A 21,420-nucleotide genomic window follows, 5' to 3' on the forward strand; every position below is an offset into this window, starting at 1 on the left:
TGGGTTGATGTATCAGGCGTGGTTCTTACATACCATCGCGCAAAGGCACATTCTTCAGGCGCCGACCAGAAACATGGGTAGTGGGTTGCGTTTCTAGACGAGACGGCGTTTACCAAGGGCACTCGAACCATTGGTGTGGCAGCGATTGATGACTTATGATAGACATGTAGCAACAAAAGAAAGCGTATCCAATTGTTGCGGATTCTTGCTCCTTGTCTCGGCTTCAATTTCACCAACACCAGGCGATACTATGAAATGCGGGTTTTGGACTTCTATAGTACCTATTCATGTAACCGTGATTGCTGCTGTTCTTTAATGCAGCATACCTGTTGTACACGGCATCGTGCGATGCCTGAGCTGGGAACTAGACTCTCTTCCAAGCCATAAAGCCCATACTCTTCGTTGAGGTTTCCTTTGTATCATGCAGCATGATATTTCTCCCTCTCCTTGCCATTAAAGTTGTTTCCCCTCCATTTGTGACGCCTGAATCCATTGCCCCTCCTTACGCCTCGCTGCCTGTCGTCTTCCACTTGGGCGGGCCAAATCTGGCAAGGGAATCAAGCTTTCCGTCACCGAGCTTGACATGTGCGGCGCGAATCATACGTGGCTCGAGGCGTAGTGTGTTGCGAACATCATGGTGAACCCTTGCGGCGGCGTCATATCGCATGACGAAGTAGTGGCCGTGGGTGTGCTTCATCTGATGCACTGAGATGGGCTTGGGTAGCGAGAAGACACCCCAGTTGGCAAGACCGCGGACGACTCCACCATTCTTGAGGACGAGGGAACCGACGGTTTGGGCAATTCTGCGATAGTTAGTTTAAGGCTCGGTATCGGTAGGTGAGTCGATGCTGGAAACGTACTCCTTCACCTCTGAGAGGCTGCCAGGTCGGACCTGATTTTAGTCAGTTTGTGCTCAGTTTCAGATCAGAGATACGTCAGTAGACGTACAATGGCAATCAATTCGTAGAGCATCGTGGTGACGGCATCTACGATCAGGATAGTAATGTCGCAGATTCGATATAGAAATCGCTGGATAAAGAGCTGATGAATTTCTGGTGGATCTCGAATTTTGGGCCCCGAGGATTAGCCATTCCATCTTGGTGGCGGAAGCTTCATTACAAGTGGGGCGGGCAGTTGGTCACTTTAATGAGACACAGTCTAGAGCGCATGACATTTCCATGTCTTGGCCACTCATAATTCACCATAATGTCATGTATATTATTCTTTTCTATAGTACAAAGTTTTAGTACACTGAGAGTATATCTCAAATATGTTGTAATTTTAAAAAGTTCAGATTCGCTCCTTTGACAATGCCTGCCAAATACTCCAGGGCACTTTCCAACCTGCTGTCTTGACAGCAAATGGGTTGAAGTCAGCTTGCTCCAGGCGCTGTAGGTACTGGGTAGAGGGAATGGCCTCAAGTAGCACACTAAAGCCTTGACGAATTTCGTTTATTGTATCGCTTCCCTCGCCGTAGAAGTGTTCGCCTTCGCCTTGATGCTCAAACTCATGGCCAGGGTCCTCTCCCGCTTTCAGTCTTTTGAGCATTTCTCGGGCTGTGATGAGATGGTCGTTGGCCCGAGTCGCCACCTGAAAAACAGCATCTTGTAGGCCAGGTGCGTTGGGACCCTGTCTAAAAACCTCCTCCTCCTTCACTCCAGCCTCAGCCATGGCGTCTAGCGGAAGCAGGATTGCAGGCTCCCGTGCAGGAGGAGCCTGGCCAGAAGGTGTGTTGATAGGAGGCGGCGGCGCTGCTAACACTGGAATTCCGCGTAGAACTGCAGTGATACCACAGGCCTTTCCAATGTGACTCGCGAGATGATCGACGTGCATCGACCTAAGAGGTAGAGATGCCAATGTCGCATACATAAGAGTCGAATATGTATTCTCGGCGTATTCCTCCAAACTCGACAAGGTTGCAAAAGGTCGATTCGACATGTGCTTTTCTCTTGTCTTTATCAATCTAGAAATCCAAAATTTTATTGACTTCTTGGCTGAGATGCCATCGCGTGCCTCAAGATCTTGCAAACATTTGTGTAGGAGAATGCAGATAGGTTCGCGAGGGGGGCGGCCCGCGAAGGTGTTGTCGATGGACTCCTGCCAGAACTTCATGCGGAAGGCTCCAATAGTAGGGTTAGAAACGAGCTCAGGGAGACGAACAAGCTCAAGGTTGAGGGTGCGAAGAACGGCGTAAGTATCTTGCACTGGAGAGGGGACGAAGCGGCGGATGAGATGAGCATCATAGTCGCTATTTCTAAGGAAGGTTAGGATTGTTTTCTTTTAATTAAAAATCTACTCGACTCACTGTAGTTGTGTAAGGCAGTATCGTCGTGCGGATTCAACATCAGCACTAGTGATATATGTTCGACGACATGTTCGAGCATGAGTAAAGCCCCGGAGCCCTTGGCCCAGAATTCTTGGGCGATACATTAGGACTTTACCCTCAAGCGCTGTAGATTATGTATAGACTTTTGGGAGCTATTGTCAACTCAAATCGATTCAATTGATCGTTGTATAACGAACAGTGTTCCCTGATGACGGCTTATACGCGACCACCCATAGACATTGGATTTCCAATCGCTATAGGGAAATTTTTCCATGACGTCGAGCGCTCCAAACCCAACGCCACGGCAGGCATTAGCCACATCGATTCATTAACAATGACAAGACGGAAGGAACCACTTAAACACGGGATCAGGTGATTGTCCTATACGCGGGTCGCGCTTGCAGGGGGTTCGTCGCGTTTCCCAGGGTCATTCATTGCTTGGGCTACAAGATCCCAACCAAATCTTTGAAGAACACTTTCCGACCATGAAGCAGCCACTTGGAGATATGGCTCCTTGGCACCCAGACAATCAAATGGATCCTGAACCTCCCACCAAAAGACGGAGGTTTTTCGTCGACCCTGAAGAAGCTTCCTCAGACCCAGTTGCTCATGACAGCTCCCCGCTACCACCGCCAAAACGCTTCTTCAAAGATGAAGACGAGATAGCTCTAGAAACCGAACAATTGGAAACAATAGCCGAGAACCCAAATGATGAAACACCGAAATTATCCCCCACGGAGCCTCCAGCTTCCCAGCAGGAGTCATCTGTATCCTTCGACCAGGAGACATTTGAGGCTTTCATTGGCGACAAGGTTTCGGGGGATGTTCTTTCTGCAATCAGAAGTAATTGCGGAAATAACCTTGAGCGAGCGGTGAATATGTATTTTGATGGAACATATAAAAAGGTTGTGAAGAAATCATCACGACCAGCAAAACAGACCGCCAGCTCGAGTCAGACCCCCAATGTCCCCAGCGAACGAAAACTCCCCATTCAAACATCTAAAAAAATGCCGAACGAACGATATATAGGAGCTTTCGGAGTTGAAGGGTGGGCGACACGAAGTGGGACAAATCTCCTTAAACATGGCGACATTGTCAAGATCGAACGGCAAAAGCGAGCACCTCCACCTACAAAAGCCAAAGGAAAAGCTGGACCTGTCACTCCATTGAAAGGCTTTGGGGGCGCTGTGAAGCGACAAGATGTTGTTGTGCGCTTTACTACTCAAAGTGGCACAGAAGTCGGACGACTGGCAAGAGAGGCAGCGAACTGGGTCTCAGCTCTGATAGACGAGAAAATATGCAAATTTGAGGGAACTGTCGTATATACCCCTGATCGACTTCGAACAAACGATACGATATTTCTCCAGTTGCGCTGTTCGTTGCTTAGCTCTGCTTTCTTCAGCCGATCGTTTCAGCTTGCAGACGATCGGTCGGCTGCCTTCTTTGATCAAAACGAAACAAATGATGAGAAAACACTAAGGATGCGACAAGTGGCTTTGGTGAAGTTATTCCAGGAGATCAACCTTCATCCTACCTTGACGAATTCCGCTACAAAAGATGGCCGTAAGGGGCTGCTCCGGGCTGCCGAGCAAGACGAGGAGAAGCAAAAGGAAAGTAAAATGTCGAACGGGAACGGAAACAGCAACGCCAAGGAAGTAAACTCGTCTCAATCATCCGATACAGAAGAGGGAGAGGAGTTGGAACAGGGTCAGCTCGATGCGCTTTACAAAAAGGCTCAGTCGTTCGACTTCAGCACCCCAGAAGCGGAACCAGCAGACACCTTTGCTATGACACTTCGTAAATATCAGAAGCAAGCGCTACACTGGATGATGGCCAAAGAAAAGGACGAAAAGAGTCACCGAGAGCCATCAATGCACCCACTTTGGGAACAGTACGATTGGCCACTGAAGGATGTTGACGAGAACGACCTGCCGCAAATTGAGGGACAGTCTAAGTTCTACGTCAACCCCTACTCTGGTGACCTGTCGCTTGATTTCCCAGTACAGGAACAGCACTGCCTCGGCGGTATACTTGCTGATGAAATGGGTCTCGGTAAAACAATTCAGATGTTGAGCTTGGTTCATACGCATAGATCCGAAGTTGCTCTCGAAGCTCGCCGATCAGCTGTTGCACGCTCAAACGTGAACCAACTTACAAGATTAGGCAAGAACTCAGAGTCGGTTCTTGACGCGCCATGTACAACATTGGTGGTTGCACCCATGTCGCTACTGTCCCAATGGCAAAGCGAAGCGGAAAAGGCTTCAAAGGATGGAACGATGAAAACTGAGTTATACTATGGTAACGAAAAGTCAAGTAATCTGCAAGCACTCTGCTGTGCATCCAACGCGGCTAATGCTCCGGACTTGGTTATCACTAGTTACGGTGTTGTTCTGTCCGAGTTCAGTAGCTTGGCTGCTAGGAAGGGGGACAAGAGTTTTCACAACGGACTCTTCTCACTGAGGTTCTTCCGCATTATCATCGACGAAGCACATCATATCAAGAATAGGTCATCCAAGACAGCAAAAGCGTGCTACGAGATTTCGGCCACCCATCGATGGGCCCTGACTGGAACTCCCATCGTAAACAAGTTGGAAGATTTGTTCAGCCTTGTCAGGTTCTTGGGTGTGGAACCTTGGAACAACTTTTCTTTCTGGCGAACATTCATTACTGTACCTTTTGAATCTGGAGACTTCATGCGAGCTTTGGATGTCGTACAGACGGTTTTAGAGCCTCTTGTGCTCCGACGTACAAAGGACATGAAAACGCCCGACGGCGAACCGCTTGTGCTCCTGCCACCAAAGCAAATTGAGATCGTTGATGTGGAACTCTCGGAGACGGAGCGAGACGTCTACAATTACATCTTCAATAAGGCGAAACGAACATTCTCTCAGAACGTCGAGGCAGGGACTGTGATGAAGGCTTTCACTACCATCTTTGCCCAAATTCTGCGTCTTCGGCAGTCATGCTGCCATCCTGTTCTTGTTCGCAACCGTGACATTGTGGCGGATGAAGTAGAAGCTGGAGCGGCTGCTGATGCAGCGGCGGGACTTGCAGATGATATGGACCTTGAGTCGCTCATCACTTCTTTCACAGCAGTAACAGATACAGCATCAAAAGAGTCCAACCAGGCCTTCGGAGCTCATGCATTGGAGCAAATTCGTGATGAAGCCGAGAATGAGTGTCCCTTGTGTTTCGAGGAGCCAATGAATGATCAGACCGTGACTGGTTGTTGGCATTCGGCGTGCAAGAAGTGCTTGCTTGATTATATCAAACATCAGACTAGTAAGGCAGAAGTACCTCGATGCTTCAGCTGTCGCGAGCCGATAAACAAACGAGATCTATTTGAGGTTGTCCGCCACGATGATGATCCTGGTATGATGTCGAAGAAGTCCAAGATCAGCCTACAGCGAGTTGGCGTTAATGCGTCTTCTGCAAAGGTGGTTGCGCTAATGTCTGAGCTACGAACTCTGAGGCGGGAACATCCTAAAATGAAGTCTGTGGTATTTTCCCAGTTCACATCTTTCCTCAGCCTTATTGAGCCTGCGCTCACACGTGCAAACATCAACTTTCTTCGGCTAGATGGATCGATGGCCCAGAAAGCTCGAGCTGCGGTACTTGATAAGTTCACGGAAAGAAAAGGGTTCACAATACTTTTGCTCAGCTTACGCGCTGGCGGTGTCGGACTGAACTTAACGAGCGCTGGACGAGTATTCATGATGGATCCCTGGTGGAGCTTCGCCGTCGAGGCTCAAGCCATCGATCGAGTGCACAGAATGGGCCAAGAGTCGGAAGTACAGGTGAAGAGATTTGTGGTTAAGGAAAGTGTAGAGGAGCGGATGTTGAAGGTCCAAGAGCGAAAAAAGTTCATGTGAGTCTGACTTGGGACAAAACAGACGGGGCGCAGCTAACAACGAAACAGTGCAACTTCCTTGGGCATGATGAACGATGAAGAGAAGAAGCTCCAGCGTATCGAAGACATCAAGGAGCTGTTGAGCTAAGTGCGGGTCGCATATTTACTATTACGGTCTGCTGTTGCATGAGGAACGAGGAAATGCATTCATAGGGGCGTCTAGGGACTTGAACGAGACACGAAAAGTGGTATATACGGTATGCTGTGAGGCAGCCTGGTTACAATAATAGAAGACATGGCATAGCATGATGGCGTCTAGTTAGTCAGGCTTGATATCAGATCAGAAAACACCAGCATCTGATGGGCAAGCCTGATGGAGAGTTCAATCACGACAGTTGAAATATTGCAGAATACAATAAAACCCAGTCATACTGGCTGGTCAGATCCTTATATGAAGAGAAACATGGCGATCATTAGGTGCAATTTTTGGGCATCACCGTGTCTCAGCGCGGTCATGTTCCTACATGGCCAGCAAAGGCGCGTGACCATGAACCTAATAAAAGTATCAGCCACAGTCTCAACCATCACGAACCTGACGCGACTCACCTGACTTGGTTCCTCATGAGTTGAGTAGGACTGTTTTGACTTATCCATTCAATCAATTAATCTTGACGTATTTAAATAGAAGAAGGGCCGTCGGGTGGCTGCTTTTACTATGTTGGTGTTGTGTCACAAAATATACAAAGACAGGCGACTGCATATTTGCGACACAAGGTTGTTTGTCCGATTTACTAGTCCATTCATTGCATCTTATTCTGTCCTCTTTTCGTTGGCAATTTTTGTATAATTACATTCACACCCTGGATCATCCCTCGTTCAAGTCTGGAGAAGAAGCCGAGGGATCAAGCAACAACGTTGCTGCAACTCACGGCTTGTTCTCTCGAAACGGCCCAGAGATCAAAAAATATCCCCAGAACGAAGCTGCAGAAACTTCAGTCGAAGTCGTTGAAGAAGTGGTAGTAACGTCTGCAGTCAAAGACAAACTCGAAGACGAGTACGACAGTGACGACGAGCATCATCTTTGCTCATTACTTCTTTACTTTATCTCAAAGACTCTTCTGAACCATCTTGGAGACGAACCGAAGGAACCCCCCATGGATCGCTTTACCGAACAACTCTTTGGTAAGCAGAACCAGACTGCGAGGTCACGACTCCCAGAGGAGCCCAGTTTCATGGAAACATTTGCCAAGAATCTGGCCAAATCTGCTGCAAAATCTGCTGCCAAACGAGCCATGGGCCAGACCTCCTCTGAGAAGCGTACCCGCGATTGGGCTCGGGGTACTAGCAGTAACCAGATCAACCCTGAGGACTTTCGCGGCGTTGCGGAGTTTGTTATTGGTATGCTGAGTAGTAACAGCAAGTCCGAACAGCCCAGAAAGGGTGAGGACGATCGAAAGAAGGATAGAAAGAGGAAGAGGGATAAGTATAAGGACCGGAGCAAAGAAGTTCCGAGGAGTAGGGATGTAGAGGATGAGGGTGAGAAGTATGGATCGGATAAGGAGAGGCGCAAGAGGAGACGCCATCGTGTTACCTTTGCAGAGCCGTACTATGAAGCTCGTCCCCAGGAGGAAACTTACTATCCACCACCCTACGAGCCTCGCCGTCGTCGCGACCGACCACATGAAAAGGATCCAAGTCAAACCCAGGGACAGGAACAGGGCCAAGAACAAGAGCAAAGACATAGCCGAGGTGAATACGACGAGATGGAAGACCGAGAAGAACGAAGGCGTCGTCGTCGCCAACGCCGCTACAAGCGAGACCTAGACCTCAAGACTCTCAAGACAGAGCTAGAAGCCATGTCGAGCACCATAATCTCTCTGAATGCGCGCGGCGCTAGTCACCGCGACTGCGAGTTCTACGATCGCTTTGTTCGAAAGGGCGGGAGACTGCAGGACGTGATCGGAAGCACACTGGGTCAGATCAGGGGATTACAGGATGGTGATACAGAAGCGGAGGAGAGGCGACGGAAGAGGGATAGAAGGAGAAGGGAGAAGAGATGATGGGTATGTTTTCCTTGAGTTTCTATAGAGTATACCTTGTACAGTTTGTTAAATTGTTTGTGGTTATGATATGGTGGGTAATCTTCTAGAATCCATTTTGTGTTACTACAAAGAACATCCGTCCATAGGTTAGGCTCCTCTCTTGACGTGCATACCGATGGTTTGGTATTGTGCAGATGTTTGACCAAACACCCGCTCGTAACGAAATGGGAACAAAGGCGATATGCCGGTGTTTGTGATAATTGTCAAAGAGTGATGCGAGGTTATGATTGCTAGTGTATCATAATGGAGACCCTTAGTTATAAGGTGTATACACACCTCTCCTATGTAGTGCTGTTTCCTCCTACTCAGTATCGAGTCAAAGGAAGTTCCATACAGTAACCTATCAGTATATTCAAAATGCCTTTCATCAACATCACCCACAACGAACTAGACTAGCATCCTACACATTGAGCTTAGCCAATACCAGCAAAATGGTTCAAATTCCGTCTTTGTCTTTATCGCACATGTTTCTCGACAGCGCCAAACCTCTCCTCCCGAGAAATCCCCACAAGCTTCACCGCCGAGATGCAAGTCCTGGAATTATTGGAATAGTAGTTGGTCTAGCTATTTTGATCACCATTCTAGGAGCCATCTTGTTCAGATGGAACTGGAATCACTTTAAACAAGCAAAGTCTCAAAAGGACCAGAAGCAGCATAAGAAACAACACCACGCTCACTCCCACACTCATCACCACCGCCACTCTCACAGGCGACATCGAGCAGTGGCTCATCACGATGCCGATCTTGAAGAGAACCAACAAGGTTACGGATCCGAACAAGAGGAACAAGATCACTCTCTCCGACACCACCCCGACTGTCGGCATTTTAGACTTCATCACAGACAGGATCCTGCTCACGATTGGACTCCGCAACAGCCTGAACCTGCATTTCATCCTTGGGGTCGACATCGACAGCAAGTTCGTATACCGAATGAGATGGATGCACCTCAGATACATAGAGGGTGGGAGAGGCCCAGCTTCTTTGGGTAGAGAGGTGATAGGCGGGACAGAGTGCCGTGTGCTTGACTTGTATATAATTTAGAGAAGTCGCGAGAATTATACTTGGGAATTAAGCAATGTGAAGTCATGGGACTGGATGGACTTTAATAGATTTTACAAACGGGTTGATAGGGTACATTGATATATGAAGGATTTTGACACTACTACTTTGCCAAAGTAAGGAATACAACACTAATACGCTAAAATATATATACACGGGACGGGAAACTATAATACAGCATTAGCCTTTACGTCTATTGTAGCGGTTAGGTCCGAAGTAGAGACTAACTAACCGAGTAGATAAAATTTTATTCCTCCATCTTTGCTACCCATCTGCTGGTTTATCCTTAGGCGGAGGACTGTCATCTGTAAGGGGAGCAGGAGGAGCAGCACTGTTATCAGAATGCCTTGATCCTCCACTACTAAGCGACGTATGCCTCCTATGATGGTGATGGTGGTGCTGGTGGTGATGATGGGGTCGGTGATGTTTCTTTTTCTTCCTAAAAGTAAACCTCGCAGAGCCGTAGTAAAAGTATAAGAAGGTAATGACGATGGCCAAGAAGGCAGCAAGAGTGAAGCCAACGATGAGTCCAATCTTGATGTTGTTATTCTTAGAAGGATTATCAGAGAACTGTCTCTTAATATGCCCAGTTGAGTATCGGCCAGTACAACTGCATGAACTGTACAGAAGCTTCATGAGTGGTTGGAAAGCGAAGAGTATGGTCTGAAGGAATCCATGGTCTTGGGTATCAGCCACGGAACCGTGCAGATGAGGCGAAGATAGTGGAATATACATCCCATGCAAGCCAATAGTTCGCGAATAAGAAAACGAGTTAAAACATTAAAGTGCAAAAAGGGCGTCCAGCGACACCAAAGTTATACAGTTATTCATTGTGCAAAAACAAAGAGATACACATCCGCTCGGATGAGGCCTGAAGATGAATAAATAAGTTCATCTCAATGAACAAACGTCAGGCAGAAACCTCGAGTTCAGTGTTGTGTTGGTGTGTGTAAGAGAGGATAAAAGGGAAGAGGCCGTTGTTGAGCAGCAACAGTAGATTGGAAGAGGGGATGGTAGCAATGCATATGCCGCTGCAGCCCGACGACATGTAGTGGCTCCCAAGTACAGAGTAAGACGTGAAGACTTGTTCCAATCATTGCATTCTGAGGCGAGGGTTTGTGTATGGGTGAGACTGTTGTGTAATGTGAGTTTTGAGATGATGTTTATGAGAGTCCAAGGTAGGAAGGACATCATGGGGATAAGAGGCTGGTTGAGGGTAGTATAGCCGTAAGAAACAATCTGACAAATGATGCAAGAGTTAGTTTAGAGAACGAATTGCATCTCCAGCTTCCTAAAGTGAATACATGAACGATTGAAGCATCAGCTGTGGCTCACTTGAGTTGACAACGCATCAGCCAGCCATTGAGGCATTTGAGCAACGTCTGGTTACCAATCGTACGACACCATTCACATGTATATAGTAAGACGTGATTGGATGGTGAAATTCCATGTAGAGTATGTACTAACATGAAGATCACTTTGCTTTTGTGAGCCTCAACTCGACAATGTCTCTCGTATATTGACTCTAACAGTTAGCGAATAGACAACGCCATACCCAACTACGATTAGTAATTAACTAAACAACCCCCTGACTCTTGACAGGGGATGGAACCGAACCGCCTCACTTACACAGACACGACAGGGCCATGACTCGGCTCGACCAAAGTTCATCGCTACAGTTGCATCATTACTACAGTATCCATATCACCTGCTGTAGGGTCAGTTCCCACTCGGAAGTTGGCGAGATTCATTCCGCATCCACAGTCTTGGCAAACTTACTACGTACTGACTAACTGTCCATAGTACGGATCCGCCCTATGTTTAGTTTAACTAGCTGATCAGCAGTGGATGAACTCAACGTCCAGCTGGATGTTGGAGTGTTAGGATGACTGATGCAACAGAAATATATATACGAATATGTATACGAATAAAGTACATACAATCATGAGAAAAACTTCCAATTCAACTGGTGATAAATTTACATCAGACTAACTACCTCAGTTATAGACTGACACTGCGTAACTCACTTTGAGTGTCGGGGGCACTATAACCTTGTCCCGCCTCTACCAGTCAAAGCGCAATTACATACAGATTACCGAGACCTACCAATACTACAGTATAGTACATACAGTGAGCCCCTCACTCTTTACCCAGGGGTTACAAACACAACTTAAAGACTGACCTTGCTCTTTCTCCTCTCTCTTTCTCTCTTTCTTATTCTCTGTTGTACTTAACCAATCACTTCTAAATTATATTATTTTGTGTTGCACTGTCTCCGATCGTTACTTCACTCACTCTGTGGCCACTCTCACCCCCATCTGTCTACGATATAATCCAACTACGGGACTCACTCCTACTGAGTCCCTCATCTCTTAAAAACTTATAATGAAGCACAACAACAACGTCAGATTACTTGCCGTCCTCGCAGACGCAGAAACAGACGAAAAGAGCGAATACCGCTTCCTCGTCGACGGCGCTCACGTAAGATACGTTACTCTAGACGGCGGTCTCATCCCCCCGGAAGACCGCACATACGAGCCTATCCTCCTCCCTCAACTCCCCGTCTTTCCCCCAGGAGACTGGAACGAAGGCCGCGTTGGGAAAGATGGCCATACAGGAAAGCCCTTCTTCTGCGAGACCAGGAGAAGTAGTCTCCCAGGCATCGGAAATGTTTGGCATGACACCATGATAAATCACCTTGAGCTCAAACAGCTTGACCGCGTCCGCCAGACCGTCTTTCGCGTAACGCACCCCAGCTTTAAGAAGCCCGTCTTGGCAAAGTTTGCCCAGTTTCCTTGGGAGATTCCCTACTTCGCAGCCGAGACGACCTCGTATGAGTGGATCCACGGCCGAGGAATCGGCCCCGTGTTTCTCGGACACATCCACGAAAATGGGAGGGTCATCGGTTTCCTGGTTGAGGAGATACGCGGTGCGAGGACTGCTGAGCCCGAAGACCTGGTTGCATGCCAGCACAGTCTACGCAAGCTACACGAGCTAGGAATCTTGCATGGGGACATCAACAAACACAACTTCCTCATCGGGCCTGACGGTAAAGCTGTCCTGGTAGACTTTGAGACGGCACACAAGTGCTCAGACCCAGAACTACTGGACGAGGAGTATAGTCATATCAAGGACAGATTAGAGGATACATCAGGGCGCGGAGGGGCAGGAATGGCAAGTGATTCAAGTTCGGATTGAGCTTGATGATGAATGACAGACCGAAAGATTACGGAGTTAAGGACCACTAACATCATTACTTACATTTCTCTCGTTCACGAATTGTTTCACGAGGCGTTTTCTTTTTGATACCAGGATATAGAAGAATTGTCAATTGACGAAATAGAATGCTAAAAAAATGTTTTGGAAAATAGTCGTGCCCTTTTCACTTTCCAAGGGCAGAACCAGGATATATCCTACCAGCCCAAGAAACACCAAAAGCGCCATTTAAACAAGAAGAATATTTGTTAACGTTGGCTTGCAGATCAACTATTTAAACGATCTGCTGAACGTACTGGGGTCCGAATTGAGGCTCGCCAAACACAGAGCCAGGGAGGCTGCCGACGGGCTTCTCAACAAGCTTGCCGTCAGAACCACGCTTCAGAGCGGCAAGACCATTAGGACCATCCTGGTTACCAACAAAGATGTGCTTAGCAGTCAAGCTGAAGCTCATCATGCGGGGCAGGAGACCACCGGAAGAAACGGTCTCAGCATAAGTCAGAGTTCCGCACTCGGCAATGGTGAAGTGAGCAATAGAGTCGGTCTTTTGTCCAGAGACACGGTTGGAGATGTAGACATCCTTGTTGTTGGGAGCAAGGATGATCTCACCAACAGCAGCCTTCTTGATATCCTTGGCAGGAGCATCCTTGCCGTAGGTAGAAATGGACTGGTAGTGTTTGAGGACGAGGGTGTTGGCCTTGTAGGTAACTGAGTAGACGAGAGCCTGGTTGCTCAGTTCACAGGCGATGATGTAATGCGTGGCCTTGTCCTGGCCGCGAGGGTAGAAGACGCCGTGACGAGGACCACAGCCAGCCTCGATGGGAATGTTCTTCTCTGTGAAAGCGTCGTTCTTGGAGTCGATAAGGACGACAGAGTCGGTGCCGAGATCGTTGACGGCGAAGTAGCGGCCTGAAGGATCGAGGTTGGCCTGATGAGGATAAGGAGCATCCTGACGCTCCTTGTTGGGGCCGAGCTTGCCAGGAGACTTGATAGTCTTGATGAGCTCCAGGGCACCATCCTTTGTGTTCCAAACATCAATGGTACCGTTTCCATACGCAGCACCAACCATGCGACTCTTGTCAGAGTTGAACTCGAGGTGGACAACACCAGTGCTGCCAGTCTTCTTAGTCGTAAGATTGAGCTGATTGGTCTTGAGGTCCAGGTTAAAGAGGCGCAGCTCATTCGAGTTCTCATCGACAGCATAGAGCAAGTTGGGCTCGGCAAAGGCCATCCACGAGTTTCCACCCTCAATCTCCTCGTTGATGGTGATCTCGAACTTGCCCGTCTTGGGGGTAAAGTCGGCAACGTAGATGTGACCAGAGTTTCCGAGGAGGATGCGGGCAGGAGAAGAGGCAGATGCCGAAGGGGCAGGGTATGAACTGCGAGCGAATTGGGGAAGGGCTGAAGCTGAAGCTGAAGCAGCGAGGGAGGCCATGAGGCCAGCAGAAGTGAACTTCATGATGACGTTATGTATTGTTAGGATGTAGTTGATCTTTGTACAGATGATATACAGCAATTGACAATCGATGTCGGGGTGGGTATCAAGTAAACGAAAGTTGATAGAGAACCAAGATCAGGAACCAGTCCAATCTTTAATGTAAACAAGAATAGAAATGACGGGGATAAAATGCGTTTAAAATGAAAGGAGGCTGAATGCGGTCAAAGGATTTTGTTGCTGGGGAGGCTGTGAGAAGAAGGGGCGGGGGAATGAAGTATATATAAAATAAAAGCTTTGAGAAAGTAAGCCTCAGCCTCAACGAGGGGGCCAGCAAGTGAACCAGACCAGAGAACAAAAAGGAAGGACCTTAATCCATGTAAATCCATTCATTCTGTCAAGCAGATCCTTGCTTAACTCTCTTTTTCAGAAGGGAGATTCAGTGGAGGCGCATCATCGTGATTGGAACGAGACAAAGAATAGGTTGGCTTTTGGCTGATCCTTTGGATGATCCAGGGGGGTAAAGAAAAGATGCCCGCTATAGCTACCTGATCAAAGAGGCTGTGCAACTTGCACTTCAGGCAGTTTTGTAGGGCTATGGCCACTGAACAAAAGCCCTGAAAGCCCAAAAAGCAAAGCAGCCCAGAGTGCAACATGAAACGAAACAAACCCGCGGTACTGCAAGCCAAGAAAGGTCTATCCACCAATGAAATGCCTCAAGTTTCACCAAAGTTCCCCCTTCTCCAGGGTCATAAGCGCTTAAAAGACTGGCGTTTGCAGAAAGACTGCCAAGATGCAAAAGGATTGGATTAGAACTTTGGCAAACGCACCTGAACCCATGTCTTTGAGGCTTTTTTTTATTGATTTTTGTATGACTGATATCTGCTGATGATGTGTTCTGGATAGGACAGTAGATACACAGTAAATAGGGCTGAAATAATTGCCCGCTTGCAAAAGGCCAATGATTGAACTGGTTTGTACACTGACCATAGCTTTTCTCGAGTCAAGACAAAGAAACGACAAGGACAGGCCTTCATGTAAACAACGATCCTTCTAGTCCTACCACATGACAAACGTGAGATTTTAGTCACCTGTCATCTCAACACGGATGCTCTCATCATGCCATGACGGCCAACAAAGTCTGACCGAGTACTCAATCACAAACATAGATCCATAGCTGACACATAACCAACAACATCCAAGACCACATGATTCACCATGTATAACAAGCCATCCTCCTATCGCATATGCATTTCATACAAAACCACCCATTTTTAAAAAAGAAGATCCATTTCCATGCAAAACCCATTCACCATTATCAACCCTCTACTATCGAAAATATACATTCGAGAAAGAAGAAGAGAAAGCGATTACATACAAAAAGTCTCAAATCCAACCAACCACCATGAAAAAATATGCTAGACAGAAGGGAAAGCGCAGTGAGATGCTATATAATAAAGAGCGGTGAGAGAGGACTCGATGGCAAGGAATCGCAGGACGGAACACTCAGACGAATATGTTGATTACAGCCAGAACAGGGCTCCGCCTGCAATGATGATGGCCAACGCACTCGCACCATTCCTTGACCCAGCGTTGGAACCTCCATCTTCAGAGCTGCTCTTACTAGAGCCTGACTTGCCGCATTCTTGGTTGAAGCTGCTGGTATCACAGTTGGTGGTGTCAGCGGGCTCAGTGTCATCTGTGCCCTCAGGATTACCCTTGGGGGCGCTGCCTGAACTTGAGCCTGAGCCACTACTGCTATCGTCTCCGTCGCTATGATCATTCGCGGGGGCACCGTTAGAGCCACCAGGAATTGTAGCAGGCTCGTCGTCGTCGTCTTCATCGTCGTCCTTGTCCTTGTCCTTATCATCCTTGTCTTTATCATCATCCTTACTCTTATCTTCCTTCTTCTTCTCTTCTTTCTTCTTTCCCTTGTCCATATCCTCACCAGTGGCCATCAGAGAAGCAATAGTGTGTCTCTTATCACCATCGACAATTGTGTCGTTGGTAGCGACCTCGTTGTTGTACCAGTAACTCTTTCCAGAGTTGGTACCAGGAGCAGACTTGGCGTTGAAACACTCAATCTCGACGTCAGAGAACGCGGAATAGTAGTAGCCGCTCTTCTGAATATCAGGATGGTCCCAGTCGATAGGTCCACCCGCCCAGGATACGGTACCCTCTGCGTTACCCTCCTTACCACCGGGCCAGAGGGAGAGCTGGACTCGAGAAGGAGTCTGGGGGAACATGAAGTTCTTGGAGGTGTCGTTCCAGGTGTCTTTCTTGTCCAGGCTTCGACCCATCTTGCCATCGACCCACCACTCGATCTTGTCGGGAGTCCATCGGATTTCGTAGTCATGGTAGTTGGCAAAGGTGTCAGAGAGCGTAATGTTTTCTGAGTTCTCGTCTAACAAATTGTTAGCCATGCATTTCGAACAAATCGATCACGTGAGTATTTCACGCTGTACCACAAACAAGGGGCTACCTTGTTGTGCAACCTTGAAAGCGACTTACAGTTGGTGATTCCCTGAAAATAGTAATTTGTCTGGGCATCGCTGAGCTCAGTACCGACAAATTCGTAGTCGATCTCGTCCTTTACATCAGAGAAAAGAATGAAGGCAGTAATGACACCAGCGCCACGACTAGTCTTGAAGCGAGCCTTGACATTGCCATACCACATGTAGACGGTGGAAGACAGGAGAGTGCCGACACTGTCCTTAGGCATGGTAAGAAGAACGTTGTCCTTGAAGACAACAGGCTCACCCTGCGCAACCCAGTCGGCCTTGTCAGAGTCGCCCAGATATTTGCCGATATCGACAATCCTATCAAGAGAGTTCATCTTCATCTTGCGATCCTGGCAGACGGGAGCAGGGACACAAGAGTCAAGAGAGAAGGACATTGTTGGATCGCAACCACCAAGGCAGTAGGCACCAACACCGCATTCGCCGTAGGCTGTGACATGTTAGATATACAGAGACGTGAGAGCCTGCAGAGGCGACATACTGGAGCAGCAAGGAGAGTCCTCAGGACAGTGACTGTCGCGCGTGCACTTGACAGCAGCGACAGAGCTAGCGCCCAAAAGGGCAGCGACAACGAGTGATCGCAACATTATGAATAAGAAATAAATAGTCGACTAAAAACAGGTATGCTGATGTAGTTCGGTCGAAGAGGCGTTGATACGAAAGCGCCTCCCAATTAAAGATTTGGTATTGATCGACAGGTCGGGTTGAGGTGTCGAATTAAAGTTGTTGTTGTAACGACTGCTGTTTCGACAGAGAAAACGACAGTCAAAACAAACCCAGCAAGCGAGCGACTTGGGTTTATTTTGTTGTTGATTAAGGTGCGTGCTTTGACGAAGCTCGAATTTGCTGATATTCTATCGATCGGGAAAAAAGGATGCTGGAATGCGGGCCGCCGAGTGGTTTGCGCGTCCTTATCGCCTGAATACAACACTTTCTTTTTCCTCCCTTGAATTCTTTCCCACGTCCTTCTCAACGAGAGCAGAAGGAATACGGAAAACGATTGTTGGGTTGAAGAAATTGTCGCGCTCTTCTCGGGATCTGTGATGGATCGATAGTGGAACTAAATTCGTTTTCTGTGTGACAACGAATGAATACGATTGAAAAAACGATTGATGAATGCCACCAATACTATATTTTTCTCCAAAAAGAAAAAGATTGTAAAGGATGGGATGGGATTAGGTAGCAGACAAAACAGCAAGAAAGAAAAGACGAGTCGAGTCGTATCTACACACGCACACGCACGGAGACGTAAGAGAGAGAAATCCGGGGAAGGAGGAGTAGGTAGGAGGGATTAAAGAAAGAAACGAACCGCACTTTTCAGGTCGGCTCTGACACTGGCAATGCGGACCTCGTCTTCTCGTGCCGAGACTCCAGACACAGACACAAGACACAAGCAACACCTTTTTCGTTTAGATGCACTGGCACACTAAACCATTCTAGAGATAAGACACTATACCCGACCAATCATGACTCACTAATACCCAAATTTGGTGATCGGTTCCTTCTGCCATCACGCGCCCGAGACCCTCGACCTAGCCTAGCCTGGCCTAACTCCCCAGCATGGCCCCTGATTTCCTCCATATCAACAGGCGATGTTACCTTCTAGGTCACCTCCCCCGATGCCCTGTAGATGCACTTCGTATTGAGATACAGGTGAACAGACAGACTTAATCGAAGCAGATTCATGCAAATGAGGCTAAATGCTATGCTTTAAATCCTTCATCCAAGAGCCGACACAGCACACAGCATTCTCCCTTGCCTCGCGCTGATTCTCTGCATGCAAAATCCGTACCTTACATTCTCTCTCGTCAACAAAGTTCAACCAAAACGATTGAGTTTGACCTGATCGCCTGTTTACCCGCCGTACTACGATACGACTCTATTGACTCTAGAGAACAGTTCTCAATCCTCTCGATCTCAACAATAGTAAAGGTGAAGACTAACCATCGCCCCAGACTTCAGGTCAGAAAATCCATCCCTGCTCATCACAATACGTACCGCGCCCCCTTCATTCCGGTCCAGTTTTCCTGACATTGCTGGATACAGCACTACGTTGTACCCATGTATAGTATACTGCCTGTAGGTACGTTGGCTTGCATTGTAGGTACTGTCACTAGCAAAACTGTAATAAATCGACGTCTTATAATCTTCCATTGATCTTCGACGCCATCATGCATCGCCGTTTTTGCTTCTGCCTCTCACGTCTCGTCCTTCTGTCACACAGCACTGCCTCTCCCGCCGCCACAAACTACACCTGACAGGTACCCAATAACCCATCCCGTGCAACACCCTGACAGGGAAGAGCAAAGACATGTCATGTCATGGATATCATGAATCCTGGTCGAACCTGCAGGCCTGCCAAACACACATCGCCAGGTTCCAGCAGCTATTGACCTTCCTGGTTTGTCTATCTACTTGGTGATCAATATTGATTGCCACCGATAACAGACAGACTACGTGGACGAATTGACCAACCAAACTGATCGGACAATAGACATGTCCCTCACCAGTAAAAAATCGAATCACACACACATCACTCCAAAGACAAACTTTGTGCGCAAGGAATCAACTCCAGGCATTGGGGTATAAGTAATCAAACCTAAAACGAACAGTCTCATCCTCTCACCAGGAAAAGAGGAAAAGAGAAGAGAAAACAACCAGAAAGCCGTCATCTTCACCACTCCCCGTCTAGAAACGGCTTCATCTTCCTCAGACATCCTTCATCTATCACCATTACACCAATGCAGCTTCATATCCTTCTGCACCTGTTCTTCCATTTTTCCCTCCTTTCCGCGCCATATCCTGATCCTAACCATATCCAGTCCGAAAGAGTGGTAACAAAGCTCTCTGCCATGTCTCATGAATGGTTGAGAAAGAAGTCCATAATTAACAAACATTAAACAGTTTCCCGGGTGTATCCTGTGCAGACGCCACTGCTGATTTTTATCAAAGTTTTGTTGTTTTCCTTTTCCCTTTGCTATAGGTGTTGCATCGGGTCACGAATCAGTTGCAGCGTTGTGGGGTTGTGAATCTTGTGCCCGGCAACGCTTTAGGCGGTTCTACCTTTTGGAACTGTTAAACAGATCTGTTTGTGTCAGCCTAAATAAGTCCCCCAAATCACAGACGAAACTTTGTAGCCATACCCGGGAAATGTTCCTTGGCGTACTGCTCGCAAGCCTGTTTTGACTATTAGCTTTCCGTGTGTCATGCTACTTTTGGGGTGAGTGTTCGTACCTTGGCAGGCTTTCCGACTTTCTGCCCAATCACCTTCCACTTGTTGTTCTCGTACTCCTTAATTGCGTTCAACAACGCTTGACTCTGATGAGGGGGAGGTCAGCTTGGTTGCTCAGTATTCGGGGCGAACGGTGGTTACCTCGTCCTCTGCAAACTCTGCATAATGCATGTCCTGGTCTCGGTTAGCTACTTGAACTTATTTACATAAATAGTAAGATAGATCATACCTTGTACCAATGCTTCTTGACGGATCCTTCCGTGCGGGTGGGGAAAGTCTAATCGTAAGTTAGTATACAACTCATATGAATCAGTATACGATACTCACTTTGGCGATTTCTGCCCAGCTGTTGCCAGCATCTCGCATCTGCTTCAGGCGAAGCTCTTCTTGCGGTGTCCAAGGGGTGTTAGTCCGGCTCTTCTTTGCCGGTGGAGGTACAATAGCTTGTGCATTCGCATCATCTGTAGGAGCTTGAGGTGGAGTTTGGGGGATCACTGCCTGAGGTGCAGACGGAGCTGCCACAGGTGGCTGAACTTGGGAGGGAGTGACAGGTGCAGGGGCGGCAACTGTGACCGGAGGAGGAGCAGCGGAAGGTGCTGGCCGCTTTCGCTGCCGACCTGCCGGAGCCGGTGTAGGCGTAGGTGTTTGCTGAGGCGGCACTGGACCATTAGGGGGTTGCTGAGGGACATTCATGGGAGGTTGAACAGGTGCCGGGTGATGTTGTTGCTGCTGGGGGGGCTGCTGTTGCTGCGGTGCCATATTAGGCTGAGGAGCGTACTGCTGAAATTGATGCTGGTCATTACGACGGGCCATGTCTGTTTGGTACTGGTGAGGGTTGCTATCGAGGCGTGCTGGTTAGCAGTGTTGCCTCATTATGAGACCCTACTAGCGATATGACTGGGTGTGCTATTGAATACTTCCACAGAACTGCAAGCGTTCACGTCATTTCCGTGTGAGCAAGAAGCCTGTGTGTAGCTGCAGTTTGGCGGGTGAACAATTATAGGTTTTTGGAAGGGTATTAAGTGAGGTCGCAAGACACCATTGAAGACAAAAGCCATGGGCCGTGCCAGGACAATGATGCTCGGGCGACACAGGATGTGAAGAGTTTCGCCGTGTGGCAGGTAGAGGGAGCCCAAAGATCATAGGTACAAAGCAAGTCATTCAAGGGCAAATACTTACTGCATCTCATTTGGTTGATGAGTTGAGTTGGAGTAAACATACTCCGGGACGGGCCCGACTTGCCACTGCTGCATGATCTAATGCGACACTAGTATTAGCACTCAAGATTTTTGATAAAGAAAGCAACATTATATCCAAGTCGTGAGACGCTGACGCGATAGTATTGCAATACAACAAGACTTTTGATAGCGCTGACTGGTAAGTCGACAGTACCAAGGTGGGTCTGCAATACGCGCAAGCTGAGGGCGACGCGACCAGGGTCTGAGCTAAGCTGAGATGAGTTGTATCATTGTCAACATCAGGACCTCAAAACCCATGAGCAAACAACTCCGGCCTTGCACAGATGGTGCGATGTACCATACTAAGATCTGCCCGTACAGTATCGGCTTTCTAGTCTGTTGCGGAACGGTAGTAGTTCGTGGGCACTAAGGCGCAAGACGAGACGCGACGGCGCAAGACGCGAGAGGTTCTCCAGAGATTGAAGCTTGGACTTTGCAAATCC

At 48.0% G+C, this 21,420-nt stretch overlaps 7 protein-coding genes across 7 annotated transcripts; 2 read left to right on the plus strand and 5 right to left on the minus strand.

The window, feature by feature from the left end:
* Positions 1–502: 502 nt before the first annotated feature.
* EDB82DRAFT_470568 (mitochondrial 37S ribosomal protein bS6m) lies at positions 503–2,430 on the minus strand (the record flags this gene model as incomplete). Its single annotated transcript, XM_025731347.2, has 5 exons — positions 503–803; positions 861–892; positions 949–986; positions 1,344–2,254; positions 2,306–2,430. 5 exons carry the CDS (start codon positions 2,428–2,430, stop codon positions 503–505), a joined length of 1,407 nt encoding a protein of 468 aa, XP_025590381.2.
* A 402-nt stretch (positions 2,431–2,832) lies between these two features.
* Positions 2,833–9,319, plus strand: EDB82DRAFT_543095 (SNF2 family N-terminal domain-containing protein; the record flags this gene model as incomplete). The annotated part of the gene is made up of 11 exons (XM_065609368.1): positions 2,833–3,889; positions 3,920–3,981; positions 4,015–4,239; positions 4,276–5,421; positions 5,455–5,576; positions 5,610–6,194; positions 6,246–6,292; positions 6,972–7,841; positions 7,947–8,088; positions 8,757–8,909; positions 9,061–9,319. 11 exons carry the CDS (start codon positions 2,833–2,835, stop codon positions 9,317–9,319), a joined length of 4,668 nt encoding a protein of 1,555 aa, XP_065465444.1.
* Positions 9,320–9,336: 17 nt separating this feature from the next.
* On the minus strand, positions 9,337–10,169 carry EDB82DRAFT_32495 (uncharacterized protein). Its single transcript, XM_065607483.1, has 2 exons — positions 9,566–10,169; positions 9,337–9,504 (listed from the first exon to the last, which is right to left on the minus strand). The coding sequence occupies exon 1, from the start codon at positions 10,070–10,072 to the stop codon at positions 9,602–9,604; it is 471 nt and encodes a 156-aa protein (XP_065465445.1). The 5' UTR covers positions 10,073–10,169; the 3' UTR covers positions 9,337–9,504; positions 9,566–9,601.
* Positions 10,170–11,283: 1,114 nt separating this feature from the next.
* EDB82DRAFT_485107 (uncharacterized protein) lies at positions 11,284–12,662 on the plus strand. The gene has a single exon (XM_025731340.2). It carries the CDS (start codon positions 11,723–11,725, stop codon positions 12,533–12,535), a length of 813 nt encoding a protein of 270 aa, XP_025590375.1. The 5' UTR covers positions 11,284–11,722; the 3' UTR covers positions 12,536–12,662.
* Positions 12,663–12,681: 19 nt separating this feature from the next.
* On the minus strand, positions 12,682–14,207 carry EDB82DRAFT_32239 (Lactonase, 7-bladed beta-propeller-domain-containing protein). Its single transcript, XM_025731339.2, has one exon. It carries the CDS (start codon positions 14,010–14,012, stop codon positions 12,828–12,830), a length of 1,185 nt encoding a protein of 394 aa, XP_025590374.1. The 5' UTR covers positions 14,013–14,207; the 3' UTR covers positions 12,682–12,827.
* A 1,247-nt stretch (positions 14,208–15,454) lies between these two features.
* Positions 15,455–17,388, minus strand: EDB82DRAFT_32350 (concanavalin A-like lectin/glucanase domain-containing protein). The gene is made up of 3 exons (XM_025731338.2): positions 16,989–17,388; positions 16,500–16,937; positions 15,455–16,392 (listed from the first exon to the last, which is right to left on the minus strand). The coding sequence occupies exons 1-3, from the start codon at positions 17,092–17,094 to the stop codon at positions 15,512–15,514; spliced, it is 1,425 nt and encodes a 474-aa protein (XP_025590373.1). The 5' UTR covers positions 17,095–17,388; the 3' UTR covers positions 15,455–15,511.
* Positions 17,389–19,395: 2,007 nt separating this feature from the next.
* On the minus strand, positions 19,396–21,218 carry EDB82DRAFT_32596 (MYB DNA-binding domain protein). Its single transcript, XM_025731337.2, has 7 exons — positions 20,919–21,218; positions 20,067–20,577; positions 19,969–20,016; positions 19,881–19,913; positions 19,742–19,825; positions 19,651–19,684; positions 19,396–19,592 (listed from the first exon to the last, which is right to left on the minus strand). The coding sequence occupies exons 1-7, from the start codon at positions 20,990–20,992 to the stop codon at positions 19,567–19,569; spliced, it is 810 nt and encodes a 269-aa protein (XP_025590372.2). The 5' UTR covers positions 20,993–21,218; the 3' UTR covers positions 19,396–19,566.
* Between the last annotated feature and the right edge of the window lie 202 nt (positions 21,219–21,420).

Source organism: Fusarium venenatum (genome assembly GCF_020744135.1).
Source record: "Fusarium venenatum strain MPI-CAGE-CH-0201 chromosome Unknown EDB82scaffold_1, whole genome shotgun sequence".
In the NCBI taxonomy this organism is placed as follows: domain Eukaryota; kingdom Fungi; phylum Ascomycota; class Sordariomycetes; order Hypocreales; family Nectriaceae; genus Fusarium; species Fusarium venenatum.

Excerpts from the sequence above, each read along its gene's own strand:
- EDB82DRAFT_32495 (XM_065607483.1), bottom strand. The coding sequence starts at position 10,072 with ATGTATATTCCACTATCTTCGCCTCATCTGCACGGTTCCGTGGCTGAT.
- EDB82DRAFT_32596 (XM_025731337.2), bottom strand. The coding sequence starts at position 20,992 with ATGCAGCAGTGGCAAGTCGGGCCCGTCCCGGAGTATGTTTACTCCAAC. Across the intron at positions 19,826-19,880 it reads CAGAGTTTGCAGAGGACGAG|AGTCAAGCGTTGTTGAACGC; the intron begins GTAACCACCGTT and ends CCCCCTCATCAG. Across the intron at positions 19,593-19,650 it reads CGCCAAGGAACATTTCCCGG|ATCTGTTTAACAGTTCCAAA; the intron begins GTATGGCTACAA and ends TGACACAAACAG.
- EDB82DRAFT_32239 (XM_025731339.2), bottom strand. The coding sequence starts at position 14,012 with ATGAAGTTCACTTCTGCTGGCCTCATGGCCTCCCTCGCTGCTTCAGCT.
- EDB82DRAFT_485107 (XM_025731340.2), top strand. The coding sequence starts at position 11,723 with ATGAAGCACAACAACAACGTCAGATTACTTGCCGTCCTCGCAGACGCA.
- EDB82DRAFT_32350 (XM_025731338.2), bottom strand. The coding sequence starts at position 17,094 with ATGTTGCGATCACTCGTTGTCGCTGCCCTTTTGGGCGCTAGCTCTGTC. Across the intron at positions 16,938-16,988 it reads GGACTCTCCTTGCTGCTCCA|CCTACGGCGAATGCGGTGTT; the intron begins GTATGTCGCCTC and ends AACATGTCACAG. Across the intron at positions 16,393-16,499 it reads TTTTCAGGGAATCACCAACT|ACGAGAACTCAGAAAACATT; the intron begins GTAAGTCGCTTT and ends ACAATTTGTTAG.